The sequence below is a fragment of the Watersipora subatra genome, chromosome 7, assembly GCF_963576615.1.
Source record: "Watersipora subatra chromosome 7, tzWatSuba1.1, whole genome shotgun sequence".
NCBI classification, from domain to species: domain Eukaryota; kingdom Metazoa; phylum Bryozoa; class Gymnolaemata; order Cheilostomatida; family Watersiporidae; genus Watersipora; species Watersipora subatra.
In genome coordinates this window covers 63,961,983-63,974,113 of record NC_088714.1, presented here as the reverse complement: position 1 = coordinate 63,974,113, position 12,131 = coordinate 63,961,983, and the positions used below count along the sequence as shown (strand labels likewise).

The window sequence follows — 12,131 nt, the reverse complement described above, 5'->3', positions numbered from 1 at the left end:
TGGTAAAAGATACATTTTGTTTGTGAGTCTAGTTGGGCTTTTACATAGAGCTGCACGAGCATCGCAGCCAAGCTGACAAGCTCTTTTTATTATTGCATTTACTTGCTGTATGCAGTTTACTTTCCATTAGCAATCTTTATCCCTTTATCAACACACCTTCACCCGGATGTATGCCAAGGGGCTCTTCTCCAGCGGTTACTAATTTGCAAAAGTGATTCACTTTAGTGTTTTTTTTGCTTCGGTTATTCGGTTGAAGTTTCCCAGTTTCTCTCTCCGTTTACCTCTCACAACTTTGGTGGTTCTTTGTCAAGATAGAATTGTTACAATAGAATTTTATTGTTAAGTATGCTGGCTTCTTACCTCCTCACTATTGGTTTCCTCAGGTGCATGGGCGATGGTTTGGCAACTGCGGTGGACCACGGAGAATGGTACAAACGCAGAAAGATCATGGATCCTTTGTTTCATAGAAACCAACTTCTGCTCTCTGTTGACGCGTTCAACTCGACTGGTGATCAGTTGATAGAGGAACTTCATGGCTACGCAGAATCTGGAGAGACGTTCAAGTTCAACCCTATCTTACACCTGACCACACTCGATGTTATCATGAAGGTTTCTATTTAACCTATTTTATAAAATTAAAGATTAACTCGCAACAAAATTCACATTACAGTTATTTGGTATCAAAAGATTCACCATGTCTTACTCTGCTGTGTTGGTTCAAAATATGTGGAAATGTGATTACAAGCTCAAAAACGAACAGTTAATCGCTGCCATCATGAAAACGCTGTAGATTGGAATCCCTTTACAAAACGGCTCAAATGTGATGTAGCTGAACACAATGGCTTCTGTTTACACTTTCATGCAACCTCATTTGTCAAAATGTTGTCACAAATATACTTCACGCATTCAATAAAACCGTGTATATTGTCCTTACGCATCTATTTCATCATCATTGTAGTGCTGTCACTTTCAGCACTGATATCTTATAACCTACCGTAAAAATTTGTTTAATTTTTTAACCTTAGCTCGAAGGAGTGCATATCATCCTCTGATGAACATGACAAGCCTGTTGGTTATCTGTGATAGTTGAAAAATGTCGCAGAAATTGTTCGCGCCATTTGACAGCAAGTATGGGTCACTTGATCAGATTACGACTAGATGATTAGACCAGGCTGAAACGAAACTGGAAAGTAGCGAGCATCTATATTTGATCTGAGCTTTTCGGTAGAACCCTAAATGTTTGTTATAAACTAGTGCTACGAGACGTTTTATATTGAGCCTTTTATTTGCCTTTAATTTCACGTGATAACATAACGTCAATAACCACAATGTTTGAGTACGTCACCGAAATAAAAAGATTTCAAACTACAGCGTTTTCGTGATGGCTGCGATTATCTGTTAGTTTTTGAGCTTTTAAAAGCTTGTAATCACATTTCCACATATTTTGCACATACAACACAGCAGAGTAAGTCTGAGTGAACCTTTTGATACCAAATAATTGTAAAGTGAATTTTGTTGCAAGTCAACTTTTTAAGGTTTTTGTTGGCAAAGGCTTTCTTTGCTCTTTATAATAAGTTTGGTACCGCCTATTGCGAGTATCAGGGTGACTGAGCAGGTGCATTAATAACCCTAGAAGGCATTTTGTTAACACCATACTTAGCGGCCGCATCCAGAACCTTCTCATATGCTTGTATCCCAAAATTGTCTCGTTTCTCAAGGAAAAGATTTGTTTGGAACTCTTCTCGCGTCTCAAATTTCTTGTAATTTTGGACACTCATATGTGGAGGTATGACTGTATATTATTACTTTTTAAGTTTTTAAGTATCCTGGTCAGCCATGTTCAGGTAAAACTAACTCCACAACTAACTTCAGGTTCGATAAGAGAGATGTAATAACTATACTTATAGTTTTTCTGGAATGTTAGTCAGCGGTTGATAGGTGCAGTTGTTATAGTATCATTGTAACTGTATGTAGTGAGTTCAAATCCCGTTCATGGTAATATTTTTTCTAACTTTCAACCGTGAGTTCACGCGGTCAAACAACACTCTTGTTATGGTAAAGACTATTCTTGATTAAAGACTGTTTGATCACCACAGACCTATCTTTACATACTGCATAGACTCTGCTGTCGTCACGTTTTTAGCTAACGCTTGTCATACTCACTCTATTTTACTATACTGTATGATATAGCTTGTCATCATTTCGATATTATATGTTAACTGTAAGCTGTTGCTTTTAAACAGTGAACAAAGTTGCCTTGATAATTTGCTGCATGTCTCCGCATGCGCAAACATTCACTATTTCCTTCTGTTTTAGGTAATGTTTTCTATCGACTCGCGTAACCTCGCGTCAGATTTCCACCAAGCCTCTAAAAACTTTGCTGAAGTCATGTTTGATGGAGTCCAGAAGACCCACTACCCTCTAGCAAAGGTATTCTTGTTTTTATTTACCAGCTGTGTAAAATTTATGTCGACTTTTCATTGTCCTTGACCTACTTAATTGATCAAGTAGCAAAACTGAACTGCATGATCATTTCGACTTTTCATATTAAAAAAACACAGTTACTGCGTAAGTCAAGAAACACACACATTGTCAGCCATATTACTCTCAGCTCTACTTTTATACCTATTCCCCAATACATTGACCTAGTGTGCTACCTCGTTAGATACCATAAATATAGTCACTCAGACTGGCTAAATATGAACTGGGGATGTAAAACTGTACAAGTAGATCATACCTCAACAGACGAGTGTCCTAACATTTCAGATATGAGGAAGATTTCAAGCAAACTTTTGCATCTCAAGGCTGGGCGAACCTTCCAAGCCTTGAGAGGGTTCTCAATGTGCCGATAGGTGGCCGAGTATGAGCGAGGCTGCATAGGACCACAGCCTCGCTTGGTCTTTCCATTTGGATCAGTTTAAAAAAGCTTAAAAAAGTGCGACTAGAGGTGAAGGTGAAAGAGGTCAGCTAGAGGGGAAGGTGAAAGAGGTCAGCTAGAGGTGAAGGTGAAAGAGGTCAGCTAGAGGTGAAGGTGAAAGAGGTCAGCTAGAGGGGAAGGTGAAAGAGGTCAGCTAGAGGTGAAGGTGAAAGAGGTCAGCTAGAGGTGAAGGTGAAAGAGGTCAGCTAGAGGGGAAGGTGAAAGAGGTCAGCTAGAGGGGAAGGTGAAAGAGGTCAGCTAGAGGTGAAGGTGAAAGAGGTCAGCTAGAGGTGAAGGTGAAAGAGGTCAGCTAGAGGGGAAGGTGAAAGAGGTCAGCTAGAGGTGAAGGTGAAAGAGGTCAGCTAGAGGTGAAGGTGAAAGAGGTCAGCTAGAGGGGAAGGTGAAAGAGGTCAGCTAGAGGTGAAGGTGAAAGAGGTCAGCTAGAGGTGAAGGTGAAAGAGGTCAGCTAGAGGTGAAGGTGAAAGAGGTCAGCTAGAGGGGAAGGTGAAAGAGGTCAGCTAAAGGTGAAGGTGAAAGAGGTCAGCTAGAGGTGAAGGTGAAAGAGGTCAGCTAGAGGGGAAGGTGAAAGAGGTCAGCTAGAGGTGAAGGTGAAAGAGGTCAGCTAGAGGTGAAGGTGAAAGAGGTCAGCTAGAGGTGAAGGTGAAAGAGGTCAGCTAGAGGGGAAGGTGAAAGAGGTCAGCTAGAGGTGAAGGGGGAAATGAGTCAAAAAGAACCAAGCTGGGAGAAAATAATAAAAATAAAAACGAAGACACAATTAGAATTAAGTTTCGTGTAAGATCAAAACTTGTTTTTAAGTAGGTGCTTAGTAAGCTATGTGTAAAGCCATTTTACTTAAAATTAAAGTTTATGTCATGTAGCAGCACAAAAGTGTAGTGTACCGAACTTGTTGCCATCAAGTCTCTCTCACACCACTGTTAGCCATTCCCATCTGTCTAAAAGGTAATAACTCAATGATAACGTTACATTCTATTGCAGGTCATAACCACTAGATAGGTATTTGGTACTTGGTGAGCGTTGGCGGTGAATCAGAACATTCAAAACAATGGTGGTTTAGGTGGCTTTTCAAAGGTGGAAATAGATAAATTTTTATATGGTTGTTTCATATAGGAAAAACTGCTTTGAGATACATAAGCATTGATGTACGAGCTTGATCCTGGAATGCATTAAATTCGTATGACCATGTATGACTGCAGTAGCAGGACTTGGGTTGTGTAGATGACTTCGAGTCAGACAAGTAATATAATGTGTTTTAGTACAACCCGTACTTCTACAACCATCGTAAGAAAGTGAGAAGTACTGTGAAATCATTCAGGTCAGTCGGTGCCAAGTTAATAAATGAGAGGAGAACAGCTATCCTCAACGGAGAGCATGTGCCTACTGACTTCTTAACCACCATGGTTAAAGCCTCACGTAAGGGAATCATGTTGCACCTCTGCGAGTTGTTATCCTGCTTTTGACAATCATAGCGATACTCATCGCGTGATTATTGGGTTGTAGCTTCATCCTTGTATTGTCATTGCCCATCTCTTGGCAATGCTCTTTAGTTAAATCAATCCGAGTTTCATTTATTGGCTTGTAAACTTCCAATCAGATTCATTGTTATATTAGTAGTTGATAACGATGAATTCATAAGAGAGGCTGCTTAGACAAATGGGAGCTCCTTTGATCTGAGCACAATGCGGCATTGTATTAAGCTTGAGGCAGAGTCTGCATGCATTTTCATGCGATGTTTGAATCGCAACAAAGCATTGCTGCGCATGAGGTCTAACAGTGTCTCTCTTTCGGTTCAATCGATTGCACTGAGAGGGAGATCATTGAGGTCTAACATGAAGTCTAACATTTATGAATTTCTAATCAAATTCCATTGGTGAATTCCATTCAAATGGTCATTTGCTATGTATTACTATATAATATAGACACCGATAGGTCTATATTTATGTTAGAATGTTGTGACTTGATTTCTTGGAGCCCATAGTGACAGCAGCTCAGCTGTTCTTTTGTAAAACTCGAGGCATTACCTATCTATTTGTTGATGTGGCTTAGCCACCACTTGGTTACGTCGAAGGGAACAAGTTGTTCCTATTTAAGGGTGTTTTCGTGAGTTTGTTGCTTTGATAGCGTCTGCTGCCATATCATTAGTAAAGCTATTCCTAGACTGGTAAGTGGCTCTTCTTCTCGTGACTGGCTTGCTCCAAAGGGATTCCAGATGCAGAGTAGGCTGTCGGCAGAATTTGTTTGTAAAACAATTGGAGAGCTAGTAATCAGCACCTACCATTGTTAAAGATTAACCTGCACAAAGTTTTGGCTGATTTTAACAGAAAGTATCAGCATTTTCCTATCATTTGCGATTATTTCTGATGTTTGAGGTTATCTGACTGCCAGGATGTTTCTAGATTAAAACTTACAAAACTTGATCGCAGTTCAAGTACTCAGATCAAGTGAAAGTGTGATTGTGGTGTCTATAGGTACAAAGAGACGGACAGAATAGAGACGCGTAACACTGCAACTTGAACACAATAACCAATATCAACTATACTGGCAAGTGATGTCATTTTTGATGCATTTTCCTTCTGATCATTTTAACCACCATCAAGCTTTGTCGATTTTATTCTTGAAACTTCCTGGCAGTCTGATCACCTCAAACATAAAAACAAAAGATAGAAAATACGGATAGTTTTTGAATAAAATTTACTAAAATTATGTGTAAGTTCATTATTGACACTGCAGTCATGAGGAAGCTATTTACATGTATATCATGTAAATAGATAGTTTACATGATATATCATGTAAACCATCTATAGACATCGAGTTTATTCGAACTGTAGGAAGACCTTTACGAATGATTGCCCAACGCGCTGATCAACCATCGTAATTGTTGATGGAATTTTGGTGTTCTGTGAACACTTACAGTGGAAGAGTCCTCAACCTATACCTTTGATGTTATGTTGGACGAGTTTCTTACCATAATCGTAGCCGGAATGGAGACGTCTGCGAACACTCTTGCCTTTGTTTTCTTGGAGCTTGGTAGGAGGCCGGATCTTGTTGACAGGTAGTCCCATACACACCTTTGTATTATCGAGTCTCTAGTAAACTAACACTGGTATAGTGATTGCGAAATAGTCGTTTTGGTGTCGAACGGGAGATGTTCAAAAACTGCAGATGCTTTTAGATGGTTTTTGAAGTATGGCTTGTCATTATAATTGAGTCCCATTAAAACTTAGCTTGATTGGATTGTGCAGGGAAATATTTTGGGAGTTTTCACTTGTTTTGTTGTCATATATATAAGCTGAAAAACCTTGTAGCGTTAAAACTGATTTGAAAAGGAAATGTTAGGTTCAGTTAATCAAAATATTTGATTAAACTATATCTAAAATATTTGTATCTATCCTACCACACGTATGCCAAACATCATTTTCTATTCCGTGACAATAGCATACTCCTTCTGCTAATGTATGTTTCAGTTTCTGTTACTGCAACTTTCAATTTACTATCCTGGCTCCTTCACAATACTATTAGATTACCAACTTTTAAAACACGTTTGTTCAGCTCGATCAATAATTCCTGATTTCTGTCTTTCCATGATGATTACCAATGGAAATAAAAAGTTATAGCATATATACATATAAATCATGTCTCGCTGTGTGATTCAAGGTTTTATGCAGTGTATCAGATGGTAATGCATTTTCTATGAGTCCAAACCAGTTTGGACAGGACATGTCTGCGCATCTGTATGTTTGATTCTTCTACCTGACTGCAATAGGCAGGTATTTATAGTAACTGCAATAGCTAGGTAATTGCTAATATGGCTTTTAGCTGTGTTGCAATCACAACAGGCTTCAGTTGGATTTGAAAACACATTTTTGTGTGTTCATAACAAATGTGGACATCAAGCAAACGTTGTTCATTTCAGACTTGTACATGAAGTGGATGATGTTGTTGGAAAAAAGGCATTTGTGTCAAATGAGGACATCACCAAGTTTTCTTTCATGACAACACTCATTAAAGAGAGCCTAAGGTTTTATCCACCAGCCACTGGTATCGTACGAGGGGTCAGGGATGAGTCCATACTTGATGGACTGAGGATTCCTGCAGGTTCCCGTCTTCTGGTAAGCCATTTGTCACCTATTCACTTTAGACAGCCTGAAGTTTAGAGCCTCAATGAGGGCATTGACTAAGTTTATCTTATGATTTGTACAGCGTGCTAGATTGGTTTAATACTAGAATTATTTACAAATTTAATATTTTATGTTAGTTTGTATGAATGCATACTATGGGCTTCTTCTGGGAAAGGACAACTCTCTAAGCATCACTTTTAATAATCTACTCTTAGCCTGCATCTCTGTATTGTTAACACACTTTTAAAGCTATATAGCCAATTCGTTATGAAGAAGCATTCACGACACATGCGTGCTAATTTAGTTTATTTATCTATGTCTGCATCTACATTATGTCTATGATCTGCTGCAGATAAGCTTGTTCGGAGCCAATAGACATCCAAAGTATTTGGAAGATGCTGACAAGTTTAATCCTGACAGATTTGACTCTAGCCAAGGCAACAGGTAGAAATTATTATGATGTTGAATATTTGTGGTCTTAATTTCTAGTGGTGCGTCAGAGCTGATAGCTCTGTCATACAACTCATATTTGATCTAATGGATTTAGCATGACTTTTCATTACTGATCATTTTTGAAAAACTTCAACATATTAGTCAATCTGAGCTATGTAGGGCAGGTTAAATTTTTCATTTATATATCAATGCATCGCCTGACAATTTTCGCTATGCTCAGAGTTTGCTGCCAGTGCGTGCATAACGTTATGTTCAACCTCACTACAATTGGATATGTTTGACTTCGAGCTAACATTCGTGTTTGTTATGTAATAGCTCATGCAGACCCTCTTGGTTTTGGACTGACACAGATATCAAAATCTCATAGGTTGTAATAATTATACATAACAAGCAGGTGGTGTCAGACCTGTTGTTATGTTCCTGTATGAATAATAACACAAGATGTGGTTTATTCACTCTCATAGTATGTATTGCACTGTTGCCTTGCAGACCTAGTTTATATAAGCCTGAGCTGTGGCTATGTAATAAATAGCTAAACAAAAGCATTACTTGTATTAGAATATTTAGCTATATTAGAATAGATAGCGCAAAAGTTAGCTTGACTTAAGCTTTAAGATGGCAATCTAACACCTGTTATGGTTTCAGTTTGGAGTTGGCTTTTCTACAGCAAATAAATAGGGAAGTAATGGAGTATTTTCAAGGGGAGACAATTTCATTTGTTACCACTGCTACAGGGTTGCCTTCTCTGATTTTTTGTGCACTTTTAAGTGCATGAAGTTCTAGAGAAAGCAACTTCTTGAAACGCTAATAATGTCATTGCATCTCGCATTCTGACCAACTATTGTTGTGCACCTCATAGTTTTTATGATTATTTTAGTTCCAAATGATTTCAAATAATCTTATTTCGACACTTTCTGTCGACAATTTGAAATGTATGCGTCCAGATCATATCACTTTAAATATGGTTATAATTTTCAGGTTTGTCGTACCTAAAAGCATGCTATAATTACACTTATTTTAACCTCATTAAGGAAAGTTGAACTCCATTTCTGAGACTTGCCGCCTGCAGAAGTATGTTATTTGTAACAGAACTGTTAATGGATATGGACTGTTAATGGTTGAACTTCGTTTTATGCTGGTTTTTTACAGATCCTTTGTAAATCGATTGGTTCTATTTTCACAGACACACAGGTGTGAGTATGAGTGACTTTATGCCATCTATTTTAGAGTACCAGTCTCCTCGTTCACCTCTTTCTCCCTTGGAGCAAGGAACTGCATTGGACAGGTCTTTGCTCAGGTAGTTGATGGCATTACAGACCAAACTTTTTGTTGGTAGAACACCTCCAGCCTAGGTTCATCCTGACAGACTCCACACATAACTGCGTTTGTGTCAACTTCACCAAATGGCAATGTTTAAAACCGTGATTGGGATTTTTGGCAATTGTCCATCAACAATGCTGAGCTTTTAGAGAAACAAGGATTCTGATTCTTATTGATTATTGGTTTATTCTTTTGGATTTTCCTTGACATATTTTATATGAAGCAAGGAAAATCCCAACTCGTGACATCCAGTTTGGTGGCATTCAGTCGGTCTTACAGCTGACAATGTAAGACCTGCACCAATCAACTGCCTTTACATATTTCTATTTAATATTTGCGCAGCTACTTACTCTCTCTCTCTGCTTTATCAACACTCATGATGATCTCTCACAACACATTAGACTGCCAGGCACTAGTTCATATAATAGAGCTACCCTTATAAGTTTAAGAGATACCCTTCTATATATTCTGTAAGTGGAATTAATGTAATAGGAAGTTTACGTTTTGGTCCCGTCTGCTGTATAAGTGTATATCATTAGTAGAATGAATTTATATCACGTATATATAGCTTATATTACATATTCATATTACATATATATAATATATATATGTATATATATATACAGTGAAACTCGGCTAACTCGACCTTCACGGGACCGAGAGAAAGTGTTCGAATTATCAGAGCGTTCAAATTATGAGAACACTGTCACAAGTGCATGTATTTATCAGTACATATACAAACTATCTAGAAATCAAAAGCATTAGTTGCTTGTTGCAAGTTAACGGACCTCTTATGTAATGTTTTAACAATTTTTATCAGAAAGTATAAATATTTTCCTTTTATTACTTGAGATTCGTTTGTTTGTTTTAGGTGATGTGACTGCCAGGACGTTTTCAGATTAAAATAGGCAAAACCTGATCGCGGTTGAAACTCTCAGAAAAAAACATCTTTCTTTTGAGCGTTTTAACAAAAACCAGTTTTGCCAACTTTTCTTTAAGTTTATCTGAAGGTTACCTCGCTTCTCCTTGCTGGCGGAGGGCTATCCTCAAGCGGATGTTTGTTAAAATTAGATTTTTTGCAAACCTTTAGAAAAGTTGTCAGCAAAAAGATTTTGCCGATAGTGGTAATAATGACGCCTAAGAACGACTAAAAGTTGTGGTTTATCTCTATGGCTTGGAATAAAGTGATATTCTAAAGCAATAACAACCGTATCGGTAGCCGTTTGGCAAAGAAACTGTTCGAGTTAACGAAGTTAAGGTCGAGTTATCTAAAGCAATTTACTATTGCGTGGGAACAGACCAAACAAATCCGTTAGAATTAACCATGTGTTCGAGATATCCGAGGGCGAGTTATCCGAGTTTCACTATATATATATATATATACACACACACACACACACACACACACACACACACAGAATCACCGAATTTAAGTTCTGTGTGTACATTGCAATACAGCGTTTGGCTTGGGCCAACCTCTTGGTGTTAGACGTCAACTAGGTGATTGATAGATGCAATCAAATGACATAATCTCATGTTATCGTTGCCATGACAACACGTGTAAATAAACAAAAGTTTGGCATTAAAATTTTTCTGACAACCAATAAAATAATCTCATGAGGTGGGAACACACATGAAAATGTCTCTAAGTGCACCATTTTACTATATCCGTAAGTAAATAATTCATTATTTTCCTTAATCTGGAGAAGTATAAACTTCAAGCAATAATGTTAGAGTTCTTATGTAAAGATCATCTACTGATTGTCCATATTTGGAAGGCACAGAGTTTCTTATCAACCATAACGTATAGGTGACACTTTATGGTTCTATAATCAAAGGGAAGACTTCTACTAAAAATTATTTTGTATCGGCATGGTCTAATTTGAAATGTTATGTATGATGAAAATGTGGTGCAAAACTGATATAATTAATTTATTTAATGTGTTTCCAGGAGTTGAGCGCAAGTGCTTATTTTCAGTAGAATTGTTTGGTGACTCGCGTAATTTTTGTGAATATGTACTAGGTGGAAGGTCAGATAACTCCATTTTCAATATTTTTCAAATACCTGCGTTGATATTATAAAGATTAATATTGCAAAGTGATTAGGGAAAAATTGGTGATAGGAAAGTGTAAACACCAGTTTTGTGGGCATGTCTTTAGACAGCGAAACATTGGAATATGGATGAGCATGTCTTTAGGCAGCATGAGGTTAGAATATGCTATCTAATGCTAGCAAGCAAAATACATCTACATTCTAATGTTATGCTATCTAAAGGCTTGTTTATTTATAACATTAGAATGTAGATGTATTGTGCTTGCAATAATAGTATTCTATATAGCATTCCTACTGTAGATGGACACATCTTTAGACAACATATAATTAAAATGTAGATAAACATGTATTTAGATTACCTGCCGTTAAAACGTGAATGAACTTGCCTTTGAAGAACATATCATTAAACATAACAATTAGTTGACACCTTTCTTAGCCGCTGCAAAATATCCTTCTCCTTGCGCTTTAGATGGAGATGAAGGTGGTGCTGGCTAAGTTCTTCCAGCATTTTGAGTTTAAGCTTGACGAGTCGGAGAACTTTGAGATAGGTCAGTCAGCGACCCTGCATCCCCTCAGCGGTCTCAAATGTACAGTGAAGGTGCGAGCTTGAACATCACCTCCACTCATTGATTTATATTATTCAAATCTACTCTTACTACATTTTTGTTTGAAAATGCACTTTTCACATTCCATATATTCAACTCTTGATTAAAGATGTTTTTAATATTTTATGAGCTTTAACTAGACATTTTCCTCGCTCCTTCACCGCATGATATCATGTGAACTAGTGGCCTTGGTAGTTTCATTGATAGTTTACTAGGCATTCAGTTTTGAAGCAAAGTTGTGATAGCCAATTAGCTAATTTCTATCCTCACTTTGCAATGATTTCATAATTTATTATATTTTTGTATGGCTCTGCACTAATCACAGCTATTATTCCCTTTTGTTTATGCGTAGCATTAATCAAATATCACAGATAATTCTTGCCATCTTTACAAATATCTAGTAACTAGCTATTGGTTTGTTAAAGTGTAATCCATTACAGTGTCAAGGACAACCTTTATTGTTCATAGACGATGCTCGCTAGCTTGCGTAGTCCTAGTTTAAACTCTTCAGCCTCAAAGTATGTTTAAAGGATTCCTTTTGTTATAAATCATGATTTTAGCCTCGAAGGTGATAACGTATTTTTCCTTTGTGCCATTCTATATCGTTTGCTCACATTTTTCGAATAAAGTTTTTGATTTTCACAGAA

General features: G+C 37.5%; 1 protein-coding gene across 3 annotated transcripts in view; it reads left to right on the top strand.

The window, feature by feature from the left end:
- Positions 1-12,131, top strand: part of LOC137399336 (cholesterol 24-hydroxylase-like) — a 24,089-nt gene extending 11,958 nt beyond the window's left edge. For all 3 annotated transcript variants that reach the window (XM_068085408.1, XM_068085406.1, XM_068085407.1), the window contains 8 exons: positions 384-609; positions 2,317-2,430; positions 4,192-4,348; positions 5,849-5,987; positions 6,849-7,044; positions 7,406-7,497; positions 8,734-8,803; positions 11,349-12,131. In XM_068085408.1, coding sequence (XP_067941509.1) covers positions 384-609; positions 2,317-2,430; positions 4,192-4,348; positions 5,849-5,987; positions 6,849-7,044; positions 7,406-7,497; positions 8,734-8,803; positions 11,349-11,489 — 1,135 coding nt within the window. In that variant the 3' untranslated portion in view covers positions 11,490-12,131. The remainder of the gene's footprint in view (positions 1-383; positions 610-2,316; positions 2,431-4,191; positions 4,349-5,848; positions 5,988-6,848; positions 7,045-7,405; positions 7,498-8,733; positions 8,804-11,348) is intronic.